This window comes from Hipposideros armiger, unplaced genomic scaffold (genome assembly GCF_001890085.2).
Source record: "Hipposideros armiger isolate ML-2016 unplaced genomic scaffold, ASM189008v1 scaffold_1538, whole genome shotgun sequence".
Classification (NCBI taxonomy): Eukaryota; Metazoa; Chordata; class Mammalia; order Chiroptera; family Hipposideridae; genus Hipposideros; species Hipposideros armiger.
The window spans coordinates 21,943-44,889 of NW_017732888.1; the positions used below are offsets into that span (position 1 = coordinate 21,943).

The window sequence follows — 22,947 nt, forward strand, 5'->3', positions numbered from 1 at the left end:
TCCGCTCTCTTTGAGAGTGCTTTAGAGGGGGGAAAAAAAGAAAATGGAATAGTTGTACTAAATTTTTTTGAGATAAATGGTCAACGTGTTCGCTACCTTTTAATCGATTTAACTTCACTTAACTTTAAGTTTACTAGACTTGTCTGTTCAAGACCTCCTGGCTCAAGTTTCTGATACACAGAGCCTCGCATAGTCACCTCCCCCCGACCCCCCTCCCTTCACTACAATCCCTTGGAATGAATATTCTCTTGGAATAAAAGTGCCCCAGCTCCAGCAATAGGAGAGTCCACCCATCTGACCTTACGGCGCGAGCGGCACACAGCTCCCGTGACGCAGGGAAAAAAGGCGGGTTTAGGGCCGCCAGAGGTCTGCTTTTCAAAGGTCCTGCGGTCCGCCCCGCCCCCAGCGAGCGCAGCGCGTCACGTTGCGTCATACGCTCTCCCGGAAGTACCTCTGAGTGAACGGTGGGGGCGTGTCTCCAGACAGCCCCGCGTGTAGTTCCAGGAGAAACGCGGGGAGTAGGGCCCGGGTACAGTTATAGCCACTGGCAAGGTTGCTTTATTGCCGGAGCGAGCCGCGAGCCTGTCCGAAGCCCAGCACGCGAGGCTCTGTCGCGACGCCATGGAAGTAGTGGAGGCCGCCGCTGCTCAGCTGGAGACTCTGAAATTCAGTGTCACGGGCTGTGGGGTTGGCCAAGGTCAGGCGGTGCCGTCACCGGGCTCGGTTCCTGTCCCGGAGACACCGCCGCCACTACCGTCGGATGAGGGGTCCCCAGACACTGGGCAGGCCGCGGACGCTCAGCTGGCCAAGGAGCAGCCGCCTGAGCTCGTGCTCGGCGCCGCGGTCGGCGAGAGCTCCTCGCCGCAGCCGGGGCCAGAACCGCCACCTGGAGGTAACTGCGTCAGCGGCTCGGGCGCTGCGGAGCTGGCGCAGACCCCAGGCAACTTGGAGAACTCGGACTCGGATTCAGAATCGGACAGGTCGGGCGCCTGCGGGTCCCGAAGCTGCGGGGAGAGGGCGTGTGTAACCGGCGCGGGGGGCCGGAGCCCGGGGGGCCAGAGGGTGCCCGCGTGGGCCTGGGAGGGAGGCGAGGCCCCTGAAGCCCACTGCGCACGTGTTGACTCGTAGCTCGGACCGCCCATTTCTCACTTGTTGACTGCATATCCTGCTGTGAATCTCAGCCTAGTAATCCGATCGCTCTTCCTTAAAATTTTGTAGTCTGAAAGATGCTATGCATATAGATTGTATCATTTTCAGTTAGAATATAGAAAACCTGAGTATATTGGATTATTTCTATAACTACTTCGTTTGGCGTGTCCCATGTGGTTATAACTGAGTTTTGGGTTAGATCTGATTCCCCTCCCCCCCCGAAAGTTGAGCGTGTGCTTTTGTTTTTGAAGCAGATGAATTCGTTCAAGGACTCTGTGCTTCCAAATTGGCTCTTGACAATTTTGTTAATTCTAATAATCCATATGGGGAGCACGTGTTCGTGAAATCAGCAGAACATCGTTACTTAGTATTATCGCATGCTCTGATTAGGTTTTGTAGGGTTCCCTCCCTCCCATCCCCGCGCCCCCTGCCTTTTAAATATGAAACTTCTGTGGCGGGTGAAGACTTAAGGATTTAAGTATGGAGGATGTTCCTTATTCACACTAAACTTTGTTTACAAGTATGTGAGAGTGTTGTGTGGGATACAGAACAGGGGTGAACCACAGTAGAAACGAACCCTGCCCTACATTCTAGTGAGGGATGGAAAATAGAAGTCAACATAGCGTGAATAGAGTTGGTGAAAGTTACCATGAAGGAACAACCACGGCGCTGAGAAAGTATTAGGAGAGCCCAACCCTTGGAGGATCCTGTAGCCATGTTCAAGTTTTAATTCTAAGTACTAGAGAAGCTGTCGAAGAATTTTAAGCAGAGAAATGGCATGTGCAGGTTAACATTATTATAAGCTTTGTTCTGTAGACGAAGAATTGAACTGGGTTCAAGAGTAAAAGCAGAGAAGCAAGAGTGGAAGTAGTTGGAAAGATGTTGCGTGAGTCCATGATAAGACTGTGGTTGTCTTGAGTATTTTGAAGTCACCCTGATCAGGCTTGTTAATAGATGTGGAAGTGGGCTACACAAAGCGCCATCAGCTGGGTTGATAGTGGTGCTATTTACTGAGATGGGGGCTAGAGACCAAAAGGAATGTTTAATTTGGACAGTTATTTGAGATTTCTCTGACAGCCAGTTGGAGATGTCAGGCAAGCAGTAGTTAGATGAATTTAGAGTTTGGAGGACTGTTCTGGGCTGCAGATGTACATTTCAGCATCATCAGATTATAGATAAAATTTACTTTATTATGGACATTTTCAATCTTGGGGAAAAAGTAGAGAATAATATAATGATCGCACATATACTCATCACCAAACTTAACAGTTTCCAGTATTTGCTAATCTTGTTTTATCTAACATTTCTAACTTTTTTTAACCTGATAGTTTTAAAACAAATCTCAGTCAGCATGCCACTTCACCTGTAAATTCTTTACTATGCATCTCTAATTGATAAAATACTCTTCATATGACTAGCATGCAACCTTCAATATAACCACCACATAACCACCAATAATACTTCATTCCTAAATGTTTCAGGATGCATTCTCTAAGAGGGCATTTTCTTACATAATCACAATACTATTATCACATGTAACAGAATCAGTAATAATTACCACATAACTAATGTTCGGTCATAAACGGTTTTTTTAAAGCAAGAGTATGAACTGATGAGGATGGAAGGTCATGAGAGGGTGAAGGTAACAGCAGTAGAGCAGTAGGATGAAAGGGGTGATTGTTGTGGGGACAGAGTAGTATTGACATAGGTTATACAGTTATTACAGAAAAGCAGGTGAAAAATGACTCGAAATTAAAGTAGCAGTGGAAATGGATGGAAAAATGGAATAGGAGTGATGTTTACTAATCTGAAGATAGAATTTTGTCATTGACTTTGAGAATGGATAGCTCAAAATGATTCTGAGGTTTCTACCTATAGTAACTGGATTAAAGACTAAGAAATGAATAAAATAGAAGCTCAAAGAGAAGTTAGTCATTGAGGAGAAGGCACTTTTTTTCCCCTTTTAACTTGTGGCTGTGTGACACAGAGAGGTGGCCAGTATGCAGCCAGAGATCAGGGTGGAGCTTAGAGATACCAACATTGAAGATTTAGAAGTTCTCTGCACATGGAAGATGATTGAAAACATTGAAGTAGATGAGGTTATCCATGGGAAGAGTACAGAGAGAGAAGGAAAAATGAGGATGGGACTCAGCACATGAAACGGGCTAAACGTGGTAACCTGCAAACAAAATTTAAACTAAGAGGAGGGTTACTAGTAACAAGAATTGTGGTGGCAGTCAAGGGCTAGAGGTTTTCTGAGTAGACTGGTCAACATGGTTGGTGACTGAGTTTCCAACTTGTCTGAAGACTGAGAAGAAACTCTTATGGCAATTAAGTGATCTGGTCATTAATGACCAAGATGAGAAGTATTTAGCCCAGAGCCCTCTTCTGTCAGTGATTTGTCACATGCTTGATTATATTCAGACAGATGTGTGACACGTGAGACTAATGTAATAAGAGAGTATCAGTTATATCGGGATTTGAAATATTATTAATGGATTAAGGACTACTTTCCAAATACCATAGTCAACTTCAAAATGCTGGCTTTTGAATTATACCAGTAACAATAAACATGTACTAAAGTAGATATTTCCTAGTCGAATGATCTTATGTTAGTACCATCGATCATCATCATAATTTACTGACTTTTCAACGTTTTCTTCCCTACAGTGAAACCGATTCAGATAGTTCAAGCTCCTCATCTTCCTCATCGTCTTCCTCATCTTCCTCTTCCTCTCCTATATTACTTACTCCAGTGCTGTCAGATGGAGAAGATGATTTACAAGTCGAGAAGGAAAATAAGAATTTTCCTCTTAAAACAAAAGATGAGTTACTTCTTAATGTAAGTACCTAGATATGTCACTAAACCTAATTTGAACATTCTAAAATACATTGTGGTACTAATATTGACCTTATTAGTGTCAATATTTTATCTTTATCTGCTCCATAAATTTGAAGACTATTCTGAATTTCTTACTGGACATAATTTTGCCATGCCTTGCCTTTCTTAAGTAAAAAAGAAGGTTGATATGAATAATTTCTAAGTTTCTAATTCTAACATTTGATAATTGTTCTTCCCAGGGTGGCAACTTTATCTTACTATTTTTCATTTTTTATTTTCCCTAGAAGATATTTATTTTTTGTTATTGTTATTTTGTTTTGTTTTTATCCATAAGCCAGAAAATTTTCTCAATGGCAATTGAAATCATTCTTTTAATTATTGTATTTGGAGACATAGAAAATGAAATTAAATGGGTTGAGCTTATTAGGAATCTTATTTAGTTGAAGTTCATTGTAGAATGACACTTGATAGGTTTGGCTTGTAAAGTTAGCCCTTGTGTGACTGTTTCCTCTTAAGCTGTAAGCTGCTGCAAGGAGGATGATAGTACACTGGTTGAGATCTCATCGAGTCAAGAGGAAAGTCTCCTCAGAGTTTCAGAATATAGGCTATTTTGCCACGTGTTGATCCTCCCTGCCCTCACATGTACTTTAGTTATTATTAGTGGTTTTTATAAATTTAATGATCACTAATTTCAACTACTATGTAACACTTAAATGAGTGAAATAGTTTAATGCAAGATTTGAAAAATACTGAAACGCTTGGAGGTAGTAGGGTGCCTCTTCATGACTGAATCCTACCAATATTATTTCTTTTTTTTACTCATAAGAAATTTCCTGTCTCATGTTTCATGTATTGAAAGCCCTTGGAATTTTTATGCAGTTTCATCAGTGTTTCATGTTTTCATCCTACAGACATTGATATCTCTCAGTAGTCTTTTTACACAAAGGATCCCCAACGTATGACTCTTTTCTGAAAGTATTGGGGCACTTGTTTGGTCTTTACCCTGTGTCTTACTCTCCTTTCTTAAGTTTTCTTGAGAGTATAAAAATCAGCAAATAAAGGACTTATGTGTATATATCATCTTATTTATTTTACTAGATCTGGAATTCTTACTTTGGGACTCCCTTGAAATTTAATGTAAAAATCTTAGTCTATTTATTTAGGTATTTGTCTGTATACAGTATCCATATTTTCATCAAAGTCAAAAAGGATCTGTGGCCACAAAGAGGTCAAGAACCGTGTTCTTTGATGGACTAAGTTCATATCTAATTTTTGTAGCTTTCATAGTGCCCAGTAGAGTGCTTTACAGGTAATGGGTTCTCAGTCAATAGTAATGGAATGAATGAATGAGTGAATATGCATCTTACTTGCATTTGTTCTTAAACTATTATAGCACTCTTGCCACATGCTAGGTGTTGTAAACAAGACCCATCCAATTTCTGCTTTCATAGTGTCTAGGGGAGAGGAACAGATGGTAAATAGAGCAGAGACAAATAAATTTAATTGCTGGAAGTGCAATTGAATTCTGTGAGTGTGTATAGTTGGCTCATATCAGAAAATTACATTTTTACTGGGAAAGTATGTTAGCTTTTAAAACTTGGAAAAATGGGCTGGTCCTTCCCTTTATGTGCCAGTTCCAAGGGATCTTTGGGAAGGATAGAAGAGGTCTTTATTTTTCAATTTTAGATTCTTCACAAGCTGTTCCTTTATATTTACGCAACTAGGAAGTAGACCTGTTAGAAGTTCCTAGTCCTTTAGAAATCTCTGTTGCTAGAGATAGGTAGAGTTCCCTGGCCTGCACTAAATCTTTGACTTAGGGCCCTGAAAGAGTACATTAGGACTCCATCAGGCCCTCAACTCTGAAGTTCAAGGGAAGAAAATGACTTGGGCCTTACTACCAAGGATGGTATGGCTGCAGGTACTCAGTGTCTTGAGGACTCTGCTGCTTTCTCGGTTGCTCATTAGGTGTTTCTCCATGGGGCTGGCAGTTGGCCACTGATACTCCTGTATGAAAGTCATGGAAGGACTTTTACTGGTTTGCCTGCATCTTGGTACGCAGCCCTGAACCAATTACCGAGCCTAGTGGAATGGATATACAGATTGCTCCGTCATGAGTCATATAGCCACTCCTTTTTGTGTGGGAGAATATGTAGGAAAGTGTGTGCTTGAGAGAAAGCACATGCGTGAGGGCTGGAGCGTATGGGAGTGGTTGACAGAAATGGAGTGTGAATGTGTGTATATTTTAAGAAGGGTAGGGCTTGGGTGGGTGGTATCAACCCCATGCAGACCAGGGGGAATGGATTCTCAGTCACAGGAAAGGGAGGCTTATATCCATTTCAGAAGGGGATGCCATTCAGTTGGTAATAGTAGTTACCTTCCATAGAGGTGAAAAGGGAAATACTTGGAAGGTGTTGCCACGTGTTGGACCCTAGTGGCTGTGAGCAGTGATACTTGGAAAGTACTTCAAGGGAAGGGGGATTTGCCCTAAATTTATTTCAATAGCAAAGTCATTGGGAATTAAGGCAGCTCTGTAGGATGGCCATGCTGGTTCCTTTATATGCTTCTTGGATATTCTCATAGTTCTCTGTGTGTCATTTTATTCTTCCTTTACTGACTGACTTCATCCGTTTACCTGTAGAGTGACCTTTTTCATTTTAGCAGGTGCATGGGTTTCTGTGTTCTTGAGTCTAAATATTGTTATCTTCTACTTTCAGCTCCCCCCAGCAACTGGCTAGTTAGATTTATATTTCTTTGCTCACTTTTGAGATAATCCTCTTACTTAGCTTAGATTTGTTTTTGTTTTTATTTTGTTAGCAAGTGACAAACCACTCTTCCTAGAAAGTGTTTCCTCTTGTTATAACTCTAGCTGGTGTTGTATGTCCTGTTCTGTTCAGGCCTAATGGGATGGGAGTCACCAGCTAGTTAGTTGTAACAAAATATATTTTCTGAAGAAAAGTAGTGAAATGTTTTATCCATGCTGTCTTTGCTCTAAAAGGTATACATAAATTGAAATGGGCCAAAGAGTTAAAGCAATTTTAGAGTTTCGGCTGGAGGCTTAGAGAGCTCTAAAACATAGACATGCCCAGTTTAACGTAGTTTTATGTCCCAGCTTTTTATAAAGCGTCTCATAGTTTAGGCAGTTGTCTGTTGTCCTTTAGGCATGCTGAGCTTAATTCTACCTCCATTTAGTCTGTTTGTCAAGCAGGAATGTCGCCTCCTTGGGTCTAGCTTTTTAAATCTTTTCTATTGTTGGAAAGTTAGATGCTGGTGATCTAACTACTAACTCCTGCAGATATTTCCTCATAAGTATATGGGAGTGTATGGGTGAAGTAACCTCGAGATTGTTGCTTTAGAGTTAAATCTTAGAGTTGCAACAACCCCTTGAAAAGGTTGGGTTATAACTGGATTGAGGAAGAAAAAAAAAGGGGGATTAGTCAGCTATAGAGGCGTTGAAAAGGCGAGTCTTAATTGGCTCTTTTCATAATGTGTTGATTATGTAAGATATGATGTCAGATAAAACCAAGTGGCGTCATTCTTTTAAACATAAACCCTTCTTTAATGCTGAGAAGGTTTATATGTAACTTGCACAGTAAACATAAAGCAGCATGCATATTACAGCCTTGGAACTACATTAAACCACACAGGGTTTATTTGGTGTTTCAATGAATTGGAAAATTAGATTCTTTTTGAAAAATGCAATTTATGCACTGAACTCTTCATTCAGATAAATCAGATGTAATTACAATTTTTAGAATCATAAAAACATTTATGGAATTGTGACATTTTAAAGTCTTAATCAGAAATGAATTTTATCAATGCCTATTTTTTGAATACATGAAAAGTTTTATATAACGTTTGAAAATTATGATTACATTGCTTTTGGGGATTAAAAACAAAGGATGATGCTGCAATAAGGATAATGGTGTGTATTTATACACACAATATAGCATGACCAAGAAACAAATTTAATGGTTGTAGGCAATTCTTGGTAAATTTACCTTCATGATTTGGAGACTGCCTATAGTACATTTTAGAACAAGTGTACTTTGTAGTTAGTTATATTCTCTTTCTGATTCTGGCAATGCAGACACATATCCTAAAATATCCTAACATGAGGAAATGGATATATCTGGGCCACCTCAAGTGGCCAGAAGTTAGAGTGGACTATTTCATACCTTTCCATCTCCCACTATCTATGAAATCATATTGTACCTTGGCCTATGCTTAAGAATTGTTCACTGAATTACGTGTATGTTGTTTTCAAGGCCTAAGTTAGTTGATAAGGTTTGTCCTAAAATGCAGGCCTCTTTCAACTTTAGCTTTTTATGACTGTTGATATATTTGGGATTACTACATTGTACCTTAGAATACTGATGGCACTTATTAACATTCTTCTCAAAATATCTGATTTTTAAGAAATGGCTTATATACTTGAAAGAAGATCATTTTTCATTAATATTTGGTATTCTTTAAAAATATTGTTTAAAAATTAATCTGTGCTTTGTTGTTTAAACTGATTTCAATAAAGCTTATATCAAGCATGCATGATCCATTACCTTCAAGTAAATGCTGTTTTATTCAGTAGCATATCCATATATGTCCTGCGCATATGCATATATGTGATTATTACCCAGAAGCAGTCTATTTATTAGATTCCCCCATTCCCCAGTAGATGTTGTTAATAAGTGAGTTCCGATTGCTTTAGAGGATAAAGACAAATGTCTGTTAAAGAGGAATTTAACTAGGGAGTGAGTATACACACTTATGCTGAAAGCAAAGTCACACCAGAGAGAGAATGTTTGACTGTCAGGCAAATGCTGCCCGACAGAAGGAGCCATAGGATTGAGTGGAGGGGGAGACCACTTGCACTGCAGTGGTCAAGGAAGGCATTATGGCTTGAACTTAAATAGAAAAGTGGACAGGATGTACGTGCAAAGTGACAGGTAAAGAGAGTATGAACTTTCCCAACGAAGGGACCAAGTCTGTTGCATGATGGTTATTTCCAGTGTTAATTACATAGTAGGAGCTCAAGGAATGTTTGTTCCTTCTTTCATTTATCATGCACACAGCTAATGTCAATTCTAAGTGGACACCTTTTTCACCTTTTAACATTTCTGAAAAGTTGGGACTAAATGATGGCATTTTACAGTTATTTGGAAGTGCTTTATCTTCATGATATATAAAATCAGTGTCTTAGATTTCATGAAATATGGTCACAGTTAACGTAAAAGCTTATGGTAGAGTACATCACTGGAGGTTTTTCCTACTGAGATGGGTTATGATTGTATTTTAGTTTTATATTTATGTAGTCAACTTTTGAAGGTGTTCTTATGAGCTTGTTTCTGTGACAGTAATTTTAGAGAAAAACAGCATGAGAACATTGCTTTTATTAAAAAAGATAAAGATACTTCAAAGAAGTGTTGACTTTCATTTTTTTAGGTGAAAAGATTTAATCGGCTAGTCTGAAGCTAAGTTTGGTGTCATATACAATAGGGTAATTAATGAGGGCAATTAATACTTATTGGTGATAGCTAAAGAAATAACTGGGTTTGGTACTTTTCCTGGAGAAGTTGATGAATTAGATTAAACGTTATGTGTGGTTATAGTTGACACACAGGATATGGCCCTAATCCATTCTTTTTTCCAATATGTTTTATCAGCTATAGGGAAAAAAAGAAGGTTTCCAGGTATGTCTGTCAGTGTTACAGGGATTGGACCTTACTTGTCAACCTATCTGAAAAATGAATCTCATAGATAATTGGCTGCCATGTGTATGTCCTCTTAGATAATATGAGAAAAGTGGTCAGATGATACTTTTTTTCCACTTTCCTTACTTTTAAAAATTCTCCCCAAAGAAGCACCAAAAAGGATTAGTTGCCATTCGAAATGTTTGATTTCTTCCCCACCAACCTCTGCTGCTCTTTTTCTATATTTGTGAGCGAAAACTCAGATCAAGGTTCTTTAGATAATTTTGCCTCTGAAGATTATCAGGTTGCTGATTTTTTTCCTTTGCTCTATAATAAGCCTTTAAGAGCTAGGAAGTCAAGGCCATTGTAAAATATGAATGTCATCTTCTGAGAAAGCCATTTTAGATCCATTAGTTCCTTCAATTTTTGTGCTAGAATTCTTAGACACCCAGTTTTTGATGGGTGTGTCTACAATTTAATTTTTAATAGGGTGGATTTTTGTTATGTGCTGCTGCTTGTTTGAGTATTTTGCTTAACTGAGCAACATTGTAGGCCATACAGATGTTTGAGAATCAGAACATAATAATATTCTTTATAACACAGACAGTAATTGCTCTTTCATGGATATTTCAGAAGTGTCCTTAGGACCTTGCATTTCTTTAATGCCATAGTTATGAGAATCTATCACAGTATAATAGAAGTTTTGTTAGTCTAGTATATAATTTATTTTTGCACTGTCTTTTTGATTACATGCTGTTAAACACTTTTTTAATTGCATTGTCAGCCATTTATATGAATTATTCAGAAGTTTTGCTTAGTTTCCTCACTATTTATAGTTAAGAAAACTTATGCCCAGAAAAAACAGCAACCTGCCTGGTGCTGCAATTGGGGAGGAGCAGATTCAGAACTATTGGGTTGTTGGAAAAGTCATGATGCATTTTTACAACGAAAAACATAGAAAAAAAGTCATGACTTTTCCGACAACCCAATAGTAGCAGGTAGACTCCAGTCTGTGTTTTTAGTACTTGCGGGTATGTGCATGGTAACATTGGCATTTGATCATTTGAACTTCCTGATTATTTGGTTTCTGAATAATAATTTATTTTGTATATTGTCATGTGAAGCATGATTGTATCTTCTAAAGTAAGCTTTCTTAAATTGCTTTTGCTTGGGCCATATTGCCTCTTAATAAAGCCTTTTAACTTGGAACTGTAACACTCCAGGAAAACAATGATTCAGTTGCTTAAGTATGTGAATTTCAGTTCATTTGCCAAATGCTGTGATATGTCTGCGGATTTTTATTATGTGGCCTTTTTTGCTGATGATGTGAATGCAATATCTCTTTTCCTTTAGTTGCCTACTCTTTGTTATTACATATAGAAGCATTGAGTAAATATGTCCAGAAAAACTATTTTGACTCTTGATTTTTGAATTTATGAACATAATATTAATTTTATTTAAATAGTAGCATAGATATTTATCTCTAGTTGTTGATACTGTGCATTTAAAACAGATATTTGGTTTCATTTTAATTTGGGGATATAACAATTATGAAAATAGAGATTTATCACAAATCTTTGTTTCCCAAGTGGAATATCCGGGTTAGCATTAAGAATTCATAGTCATATGGTGCATGTTGTTACAATGTCATCTTAAAATCTTACCTGTATTAATGGCCAAAAACGGGTAAGTGGTGTGTGTTTTGTAATGGAGAGCTCTTGGGATGTATGAAAATGTAAAGCAATGTAGCCCAAGAGGTTTTCCTGCAATGATGGAAAACTTCTATAGCCACATTGTCTTAATATGTTCTTAAGTTTTGGAGCTTAAACTGTTGTCTTAAGCCATTGAGCACTTGCAGTGTGGCTAGTGTCACTGAAGACTGCATTTTAAATTGTGTTTAATTTTAATTAATGAAATTTAAATAAGAACATATAGTTAGTGTCTAGTATTGGATAAGCAGAATAAAATGAGTTTCCCACCCCTCACCCATCTTCCCATGAGAGTTGTAGGGTACTCCAGCCTCACACTTTAATCTTCCTCACCTGCAGTAAGTAAGTAGCCGCCTTCTGTTACTTTCAGTACGCTTGGTTTTTGCTTATTTTATGATGAAGAAGACCTTTCTATCCCAGGTTTTCCTCATCACCTCCCTCTTTAATTTTTTGGTTCATTGATATGCTTTTTATTTCCGATTCTTTATAGTCTGTGTGCACTGTCCAAGTGGTCATGTCCTTCAGTGTGTGTTTTGGCCATATTTTTTTCCTTATTGGAGTGTGCCTGTGTGTTTCTCCCCTTTCTTGTCACACATACACATCCTTTCCCCACTTGTAGAAAATCAAAATGATTGATTTTTTTATCCTTAAAAGAGAGATGAGAGACCTGTGAGACCGAGGAGATTCATCTGTTATCTTACCTGGGTAGCTGCTGTGTTATCAGGGAGCCAGGTGTTAATCTAATAATTGTAATGATGTTTGCTACTGCAAACCTGAGGTATCAATGCATCGATCCTGGGCAGTGAAGCTTCCTTAGAAACCTGCCTTTTCTACTTTATTTTTGAGAAGTTTGGATTGAGGTCCTTTTCATTCCTTGAGGATTCTCATTTGAATTCTAGGAATTATATTTTCAAATTCTGAATTTTTTTCTCTGAGACAGAAAAAATACCTCTTCTGAGATTTTTTGTGTGGCTTGGACTGATGAGATAAGTTAATTCATTTAGTAAATATATACTGAGTACCTCTTATGTGCTGGGCATTGTCCTGGGTGATATAGCAGTGAGCACAGCTGACCAGGTTCTAGTTTTTGTTGGATTTATTATCTAGTTAGAGAAATAGACTTTAAGCAATGAAACAAATAAGATGTTAGGCAGTAATGTGTTTACAAGAAAGAAAAGCAGCAGGATAATTTGATAGTGACTAGCTTGTGGTGATGTAGTGCTTTAGATTTAGTAGGTAAGGAAATGAAGGTGACATTTGATATCCAAACATCAAGACAAGGCCATTTGTTGCCCATTCTGACATGGCAACTCAAGTGACTTAACCTTTGAACCTTCTAAAGTTCTGTCTCTTCAAACCTGTCAAAAATTTTTATGGAAAGCACATCATGTGTGTGAATTCTTGTTGATGGAGTTTGGGGTATTTCCGCCCTTTTGCCCTTCTTTTTTTGTGTGCTCGTTTAAAAGGAACAAATACATCTTTTCTCTCTTGATTCAGTTCCCCAAATGTTTGCCATTTTCAAAGCAAATATACTGCTTGACTTAACAGGACTTTCAAAGGCAAACTCCTTGACAGGCTGTCAGCTTGGAATTGTACAAGGCTGGGTTTCACTTATTGATCTCATTTATCTCTTACATGTTTTTTGTACACTATTCAGTTCTTTATCTACCTTTTGTGATCTGCAGAGTATTGGGATCGAGATTTCATGCACATCACTTTTATAGGTAGGACTGTTACTATTACGAGGCAACTTAATGCCTTTATTGGCCTTTTTTAGGAGTGCTCAGGAAGTTGTATTACATTACTGTGTTAACAAGGTACTGGGATCACTGAACAGGAATTAGACTGTGGTAGGGACCACAGACAGCAGTGTCTGTGTCTGTTTTTTTCCGTAAGTTTGGTTCTTCATAAGATCAGAGACCGTCCCCGTTTGTAGGCAAGACTTTTAGAATTCTGTGTATACATAGCTTGAAAATAGGGTAGCCACAAGAATTAAGGGGCCTTCCAGATTGTTTTGGACCACAAGTGTGAGTTCCTGCTCATGACAAATATTCTAGCTTTGTGTATTTTCCCTTGTCTTCCTCATGCTAGATATCTCATAGACATCCTTAGAACAGAACATCAGGTCTTCATCAGACCCTGTAGATTGACATGCTCAACTTAGAGTAAATTACAATGATCTCAAAACATGTCACCAAAAGATGACAAAAAGGCATTTGATAGAGTTCAACAGCCCTTCTTGATTTAAAAAACAAAAACAAAAAAAAACTTGGTAAGCTGGGAATAGATGGATACTTTCTTAATCTTATTAAAAAAAGAAATTCCAATCAAAATGCATCATTAGGCTTCACATTTGCAACATTCCTAACAAAGAGTCAGACATCACAATTGCTTGAGAACACATTCTGGAAATACCAACTAATGTTGAAATGTGAAAAAATATGGTGTTTTAATACTGAAAAGGAGAAGAAGGACTTGTATTTTAAAAATACGGTAATCTAGTGGATATACAACAAAACCAATAGACACAAAGTTCAGTATGTTTTCTTGTGTTTAAACAGTACTCTAAAAAGAATGTATTTATAATAGCGGTAAAAAATATTAAATAACTAGTAATTTATAATAGCAAATTTGAGTAAGCCTAGGACTATGTAGGACCTATATGTAGACAACTGTAATTAAATGTGATTTTAATCAATACTAACAACACTAACATAACAAACTCGTTTTAAAGTTTATCTGGTAAAATAAGCATGAGAGTAGCTAGAAAAATTCCAAGGGGAAAATATTGATGAATTGGATGGGAAACTAACTAGCCCTTATTCCTAAGTATTAAAACATGTTATGAAAGACTTCGATATTAAAATATTTTAGCACTGATAGTGAAATAAATTACTAGAACCAAATGGAGATTTCAATAAAAACCCCAAATGTATAAGTCCATTTAGTATATGTTAAAATGTGTTTTTCTAATCAGGGGGAAAGATGGATTATTCAACATGTAGGGATAACTGGCTAGTAATTTGGATAAACATAACTCCAATCTCTGCCTTGATTTTATATAAGAATAAAATTGCAAATGGACCAAATATACAAACATTAAAAATGCAGCTTTGGAGCAGTGAAAACATCAGTGAAATTTAAAAATTAATTTGATCAAGGGAAGGTCTTTCTAAATGTGACTGACACTAATCTCAAAAGCTAAAAGAAAAATTGATATATCTGACTACATAAAAATTAAAATACCTAAGTTCATTAAAGAACTTAAATGCTAAAACACATGCTGAGAGGTAAGGGAGTGGACATGTGCTACATATTTGATTAAGGGCAAATGTTGTTTAAAACCCAAAGTTCTCTTATAAATTTATAAAAAGAAAGCTTCCCAAAAAAATGTGTGGAATACACAAACCATTCATAAATACAAAAATAGACAGGAGACTTGTAAGGATGATAGTCTTTCTGATTAATGAAGAAATTCACAAAAGCAAGATACTATTTTGGACCTATCAGACTGGCTCTGATTTGCTTCTCAGTGATGTCAGGGATGTAGGAAAATCTCATAAATTGTTTGTGGAAGTGTGAATTGATGTAACATTTTTGGAAGGAAATTTAACAGTATCTATGAAAATTAAAAATGCTTGGATCTTTGGATCTAGCAGTTCTACTCAGAAGAATTTATCACAGGAGTTACTCAAAGATATATGTGAAAGAATGTTCATTGTATCATTGTGTGCAATGGTAAAAATTTTAAAACAGATAAATGTTGATATTTTATTTAAGTGAAACGCTTTAAAGTTAGGAAAGTTGATATTTGCATAGCAAATGTATTTGAAAACTAACGAAAGCTGTCAATGGAGAGGAGAGGAATTGGGAGGTTGAAAGGAATAGGATATAGGGGAATTTTATTTTACTGACATCCTTCTGTGCTTAAAATTTTCCTTTCATTAAAAACAAGAACAGCCGGCCAAGTGGCTCAGTTGGTTAAGAGCTTGCTCAAGAGTGCGAGCTCTGAGCAATAGGGTCGCCGGTTTGATTCACGGCCCGAGCTGAGCTGCCGCTGAGCTGCCAACAGGTGGCAGGAGGGCTCAGCAAAAAAAAAGAACAAAAAACAAGAACATGTATTACTTTTATACTTTAAAATAAAAAAAGAAATCAAAACAGTATCAGAGTTTAGATTTGTACCAAAACATAATTACATTGCACGGGATTTTATTCCTCCTAATAGAAAATGCAAAACGAGGAGCCTTTCATTTTGTGGTCAAATAGCATTTATTTAGTATTTGAGAATAACATTGATTTTGTGCCCTAAGTGTTAACAGCATGTGGTCTGCCCACCTATCCAGTTCCGAGGTTTTCATAAAAGAGCTAGCAGCACTTCCTCTTTTGGAAACTTTCCTACCCTTTCATCTACCACCACGCTCCTGACTGTTTCACCAGTAGGTTTTATCACAGTCCAAAACTAATGAAAGTATTTGCTCTAGATCTTACCGTAATTTGGTTAGGCAGTGGGCAAAGTGCTACTCCCAGAACCAGTTTGAGACCCATGTCACAATTGCCCTCTAAAATATCATTAAAGCCCTCCTGTCTGCAGCCCCCCAACATTATAGTTCTCCAGTTTTATATTTAACAGAATGTGGGAGTTCTTTAGGGAAGAACTTCTTAAACAACGCTATTCCATATTGCATGGTCTTTATCACTTTGTTCTAACAATGAACTCCCTTCTCTATTTTGATATACACACGGGCCATTTTCAAATCATGGTCTTGCCATTAAGCTTTCCATACTTAATATGATAAAATGATGAGTGGTTGTCTTCTCCCTACAAGTACAGAAAAATTCTGATGTATGAAACACAGTCATGGCTTCCAACCCCAGCCAGACTAACCACACAGAGGTAAGTCTTCTACGTTGAGTTGGTTGAGACTCTTAGTGTGGCTCTTCATAAGTAACCTTGATCAGAAAATAGCATCTCCCAGAAGCAAGTTGTGCCTTAAATCTAGTTAAATGCTTTTGTTAAAAAGTCACTGGAGTCGAAAATCATTACCCATGCTACATTTATCAGCAATATGCTGTGTTATTTAGGTTTTCCCATCTTTTCCAACATTTCTCCAAAAGTTATCTTTGTCCTCCCAAACTAACTTCTAGCATGCCGTTAATAGGATCTTTGTACTTGAAGCCGTAAGGAAACACTTTCTTCTAAGAGCTAATTGTGACCATTTGGCAAAGGTCAAGAATAGAAAGCTCTGGTTATTGAATTTCCTAAGGTCAGTTTTATTCTTAGATTTCTTTTCAAGTTCGTCTCTACTTCAATATCTAGTTTCTATAGCAACTAAGATACAGTTAGGTGCTGGGTCAGAAAAGACAATTCTTTAGATGTTAAGAAATTTAGTTTTTAACCTAGCGAGGGAAAATGCCAGGCAGGCAACACCTTCACAGCTTTCCTGGGCTGACACCTACCTTCTATTTCCAGGCATTCTGTATTTTTTTCCTGAAGAGGCCAAACATTTATCTCTCTTTCACACAGCCCCAGAAAAGATCACTGCATCTCTGTTCAATAACTTAATCACAAATTGATTAACTAAATCAAGGCAGCCAAGAAAGAGAGAACTCTTCTGTGGAGAAATTGTAGTGTCCGGTAGAATTATTTTTCTTCAAAAGTATGTCTTTGGGAATTATGTAAATTGTCTCTTTACCTTGCATCCCTTAACGATGCTTGTTTTTTTTCCTCAAGTGCAATGGGAAAAATCTTGTATGGTACTTTTCTCTGTTCTCAGTCTATCTGGATTAGGGTACAGACTATTGCATCGCTGAGGTGGGAGAAATGTCAGACACTAAAAAGGATAACATCAAAGAGATGGCGTACGTACTTAATGTTACGTCTTCAGAAATATATATAGTACTTTAAACGGAAACTAGGTGCTTTTTTTTTTTTTAAGTTAAGTTGTGGAAGCTTGAGGAATGTTAATGCTTTTTTTTATATTATAGGAACTACCTTCAGTTGAAGAACTCACTATTATTCTTCCTGAAGATACTGAATTAAAGCCTTTTGGGATGGTTTCAAGTATTATTGAACAATTAGGTATGCAAATAATTTTATTAATAGAAATTATTGTTTATATCCAAACATGCATTAATAGTTAACATGGATAAATTCAGTTTTTACTTATATAAGTAATCTATAAATACATTGTATTTATAAAAATTTAAGTCTGCTTTTTTTTTTTTTTTTAAGATTTTACTGGGGAAGGGGAACAGTGTTGGGGAATTGGGGAAGGGGAATAGCCAAATTGTTGTCCTTTAATCTTAGTTGTGGAGGGCGCAGCTAGCTCAGTTCCAAGTCCAGTCACCATCCAGCCACCCGTTGGCAGCTCGCGGCTGCTCAGCTCAAGGTGCCGTGTTCAATCTTAGTTGTGGGTGGGCTTAGCCCACCATTCCATTGGGAGTCGAACTGGCAACCTGGTTGTTAGGAGCATGAGTTCTCACCAGCTGAACCATCCTGCTACCTGTTGGCAGGCAGCTCAGCTTGGGCGCAGCTCACTGGCCCATGTGGGAATCAAACCGGCGATGCTGTTGCCCAGAGCTCATGCTCTTAACCAACTGAGCCACTCGGCCAGCTCTTAAGTCTGCTTTTATGGACACGTTTCTCCAGAATTTTCTTCGTGTGACATTCGTTTTCTATTGTTATTAAATTACTACAAATTGAGTGGCTTAAAACAACAGAAATGTAGTATTTATTTTACAGTTCTTTGGGACATAAATCTGATGTGAGTCTTACTAGGCTAAAATCAAGGGATGCATAGGGCTGAGCTTTTTTGTGGAGGTTGTAGGGGAGAATCCATATACTGGCGCCTTTTAGCTTCTAGAGGCTGCCCGCATTCCTTGACTCATGGCCCCTCCTTTGACCTCAAAGCCAGTAGTGTGGCTTCTCCCTGAAAGCAGCCTGGAAAGGTTCTCTGCTTCTAAAGAACTCCTTTGATTGGGCTTAAATGCATAATCCAGGATAACCTCTCCATCTCAACATCCTTAACCTTAATCCTAGCTGCAAAAAAAAAAAAAAAAAATTAACGTTAAGTAACATATTCACCAATTCAGGGATTAGGATATCTTTATTTTTTTTGGGGGGGGGGGTATTATTCTGCCTACTGCCTTTGATTTTATCTTGTAAACATGTAAATTAGAAAGGTCTGTGATGTAATACTGACATTGATGGCATAAAATATGAAGCTGTTGGATTTTAAGAGGACAAGATATTACAGGCTTCTTTTAGCCCCAAGATGTGAAGTAGGTATATGAAAGACCCCGAAGTTAACATAGCTGCCAGTCATTCTCAGAGTAACATACACCTGAAAATAGAAGTCAGAGTTGACAAAGTCATAGGATTTTTGAACTGGGAAAAATACCTAGTGTCCACCAGTCCCCTTAGTTTACAGGACTTAAAGGACACAGCAAAAATAGAAGAGAAAATGTACCTACCTGGAATTTGTTGACTTTTTAATGGGTAATTCAAATTTTCAGTGAGATTTTACACTTTATTTTATTTCTTAGAATTGTAGCTTTTTGTATTAAATAAAAATATGAAGAAACTATTTCCCTGTGCTACTAGGTAATAAATAGACTTTGTTTATCAAGGGGAATAGAGGTATATTATCTCACTTTAAATTTCATGTTAAATTATGTTGGAATTAGAGCCTAAATTCTCACTTAAATTCTATATTCTGATAAAATCTTGAAATAATCTGTTTTGTTTCATTTTTCAGTAATAATTGAATCTATGACTAACCTACCTCCAGTTAATGAGGAGACTGTAATTTTTAAAAGTGATCGAGAGGCAGCAGGAAAGGTTTGTAAAAAAATCAAATGTTAGAAATTATTCTGTTTCTTGGTTGACTGGTTTTTCTGACTTTCCCTGTCTGTCCTAAAAAGAGTTTAGTAATTTTAGTAGATGAGCAATCTAAAGCTCCTACATTGAACATTTCCTTAGTGCATTCTCGATTTTCTTGAATACTAAGTATCTGTCCGTGTATTGGTTTAATACTGCTAGTCACTCTTTACTGCTTGAGTCATTAAGTGCATATGTATAAAATTGTTTCCTTATGTTTGTTCAGGTACTTTGCTAGGTAGTGGCTCTACTTACTGAGTAAGACACAGTTCCTACCCCGGACACTCAGAATGAAGTGCAGAGACTTTCCATGGTGCAGTAGTTCTTCATCTTTTCTGGTTTGGCAGCCCCTTGGAGGAGTGGCTCTTACAACTTTTTAGACTTTGGCTTCGTCATGTGGAAGCTGAGAGCAATGTTTTCCAAGTGGAAAATGATTTCAGTGATGGCAGTCAAGTGTCACTGTAAGCACATTTTGGGGAATTATGAATATATGTACTTGAGTATGTGTCATAAGGTTGGGTCCCTTTTAGCGTCCTTTTTTGTTAAAGTTTATTGGGGTGACAATTGTTAATAAAGTTACGTAGGTTTCAGGTGTACAGTTCTGTAATACATCATCTATTGTGTGTTCACAGAGTCCTCCTTTCATCACTGTATATTTGATCTCTTTTACCCTCACATACCACTCCCCCCCCTTCCCCCACTTACTGGCAGAGGTGAATAAAACTCTCCAACTTCCAGAAAAGAAACACTTGGTTAATGTTTATATCCTTGATCTTAGAAGGTTTTATGCCCTCTGCTGACCACTCAGAAATTGCGTATTTAATGGTTAAAATGTGTGTGGTCTTCCATACTAAGGACTGAACAACTCTTCACATCCATCCTTGGTATGGAAGACCACACACATTTTACCCATTAAATACTCAATTCTGAGTGGTCAGCAGAAGGCATAAAACCTTCTAAGATCAAGACTATAAACACTAACCAAGTGTTTCTTTTCTGGCAGTAGGGACAGGGTTTTATCCACCTCAGTATTTCCCACTGTATGAAATACAGTTCTTTGTAAATTGTATGTGCTAAGTAAATGTGTATTGAGTTGAAAACAAATAACAAACCAGCTGTTATTTGGAGAAGCAACTTTCTGTGGTTTAATTTTTCCCAGATAAGCAACAGTTGGCTTCTTTTTTTGTTTTAGACAATATGACTAATTTTTATTTAATCAGGAAACAAAGCACATATTTTGAATTATATCATTGGGTCATCACATAACCTTCCCTTTTCTCTGCCTTTTCCTTCTCCATTCTAACACAAATTAGAAAGGGATCAGATTTTTATCAGGGCCCTTCCACCTTGCACGATGCCTACATATGTTTTCTTAGGTTGACAGGCATTAATTTAGCAAAGAAAAATGAGTCACTTAGGATTGCAAATAATCAGTGGCCGAATTAAGCGGAGTCTAGAACTAATATTTTTTGGCAGTTTTTGAGAAAGTTTGTGAGGGGAAGAAAGACTTTAATGCCTGAAGGATGGTGCTCTACTTTTTTCCCTTTGAAATACTTAGGCTTAGTGTTTTTGTTGCAAATATGGGCACTGCAGGTACCTTCTAAGGGATTAGAGAGATACTGGGGGACTTATCCTAGGAGAAGGCTGAGAGAGGACTGCTATGAGTACTTCTCCATGCTAATTGCATAGGACTGCTTTAGAACAAACCCACGTTCTGCCCTGGTGCAAAAACAAAACATTTCTTTCTGTCCTCAAGAAAGTAGTAGAATAGGGAAGGGAAAAGAGGTAAAGGAAACATATTTCTTGATTTTTCTGACTGTGAATTGAAACTGATTATTTCCATGATTCCTTTTTCTTATGATTTGCATGACAGTTGCCTTTTTCTCTAAGATGCTTAGACAATTTTAATTTAAATATACCTAATACTTTTCTAATTAAAAACCTCTAAATTCACTTTTTTTATATCCTCTAACTCATTTGAATTCTCAGGCCTATAATTGTGACTAAAAATGTTAATATTCAGCTTTTTAGGTCATTTGACTTTGAAAGGAATCAGATAAAAATGTAATATTTACATCTCTAACTTTAGCTATGAAATGTAAGTCTAGAGGGAAATGTTTATTAAATCTATTTTTAAATTTTACATAGAAAGCTTTCTAAATTCAAGAACTGACAAGTCTTTCAAAAACATTTGATTATAGGGCTGGCCGAGTGGCTCAGTTGGTTAGGAGCTCGCTTAAGAGTTTGAGCTCTGAGCAACAGCGGTTCAATTCCCGGCCTGAGCTGAGCAGCCGCTGAGCTGCCAACAGGTGGCAGGATGGCTCAGCTTTAAAACAAAAAAAAACAAAAAAAAACATTTGATATAAATCTAAGCACCTTGAAATAATTCCCCCAGATAATGGAGGAGTCGGGTTGGGAATTGAGAGTATTTGTTAAACAAACCAGCGACCAGAAAATGAAATTGAATCCCTTTTTAGATCTTTAGCATATCTTATTTAGACACTAAATTAGTTTACCTTCAATGTTAAACCTTTGCGTATCCTTTCTTTTTTCTCTGCTCTTAAATAACAGTAATAATGAGCCAGAGTGATAAGTATTTTGTGTATTTTTTAAAAACCCACTTTAAGTTCTGCAAGGAGATGGATTTTCCCCATTTACTCAAAAATCACAAAGCTAAAAAGGAGCAAAACTGAGTTTCCAATCCAGTTGGTCCTCCTGATTTATTTCCCTTCCACCTCCCTCCTAATTCCCACTGATTTAAGGAGGGTAACCTCAGATTTGTGTTTCTGCCTTTTTCCCTTTAATAATAATTTAATAATAATGATGATGATGTAATGATTTGCTCCTCTTGATAAATGATGAATGAAATTCCATTTTTAATGTTTAGTTTTTTAATATCGGGGATTAAAAAAAAATGACCAACCCATGCCACCCGTTATCCCTATATAGCATGAATTTGTTGGTTATTTGTTTTGCATTTAGTATATTTGTTAGAGCAGGTTTTGTTTTTTTGTTGTTATTTGTTTTACTTTTTCATAAACCAAACACTAAAATATTTCCCTGTCAAATATCATTGGATAGGAATTTTTATGGATTTTTTTTTAAAGAATGCTTTATATTACAATCATGACTGGTAGTATGTGATGATTTTCTGAAAGTCTCCATAGTATATTGATAGTGTTTTGTTTTTGTTTTTTTTCATCAGTAATGTGTAATTACTCATATAATATGGTGATTGAAGCGATTATTTGATTTAATGAATTAGAATACTCTTACTTCATTTTTATTAATGGGAAATGAAATAGTATAATGTGATAGATAGGAGACAATTCTGGATGACTGTGGAGGTTACTTTCCCTCTTGGTAGTTTAGTGCAGAGCTGGCTCAGCGGGTGGGCAGTAAGGCTTTTGGCTAATGGCATTCTTTGCAGGCTGTTCTCAGAACAGCACTGTGCAGACCCCCGCCCTCTAATGCACAGCCCTCCAGCATTGTTCCCAGGCTTGGGCATTCCTTAACTTGTTCCTTGTCGCCTAGAGAAACTGGGAGCTACCTAACCCCCCTTAGGCTAACCCATAAGTGTGACATGGTGTGTGTGCAGATGGGACGAGAGCGCAGCTTGTTAGTCTCTCCCTCCCTCCCTCCCTCCCTCCCTCCCCCTCTCCCTCTCCCTCTCCCTCCCTC

General features: G+C 37.5%; 1 protein-coding gene across 1 annotated transcript in view; it reads left to right on the forward strand.

Annotated features, from left to right (window-relative positions):
* Positions 1–457: 457 nt before the first annotated feature.
* Positions 458–22,947, forward strand: part of NAF1 (nuclear assembly factor 1 ribonucleoprotein) — a gene marked incomplete at its 3' end in the record, with an annotated part of 37,804 nt that continues 15,314 nt past the window's right edge. The window contains exons 1-4 of the mRNA XM_019634208.1: positions 458–980; positions 3,820–3,991; positions 17,373–17,466; positions 19,145–19,227. Of these exons, the coding sequence (XP_019489753.1) occupies positions 622–980; positions 3,820–3,991; positions 17,373–17,466; positions 19,145–19,227 (708 nt within the window). The remainder of the gene's footprint in view (positions 981–3,819; positions 3,992–17,372; positions 17,467–19,144; positions 19,228–22,947) is intronic.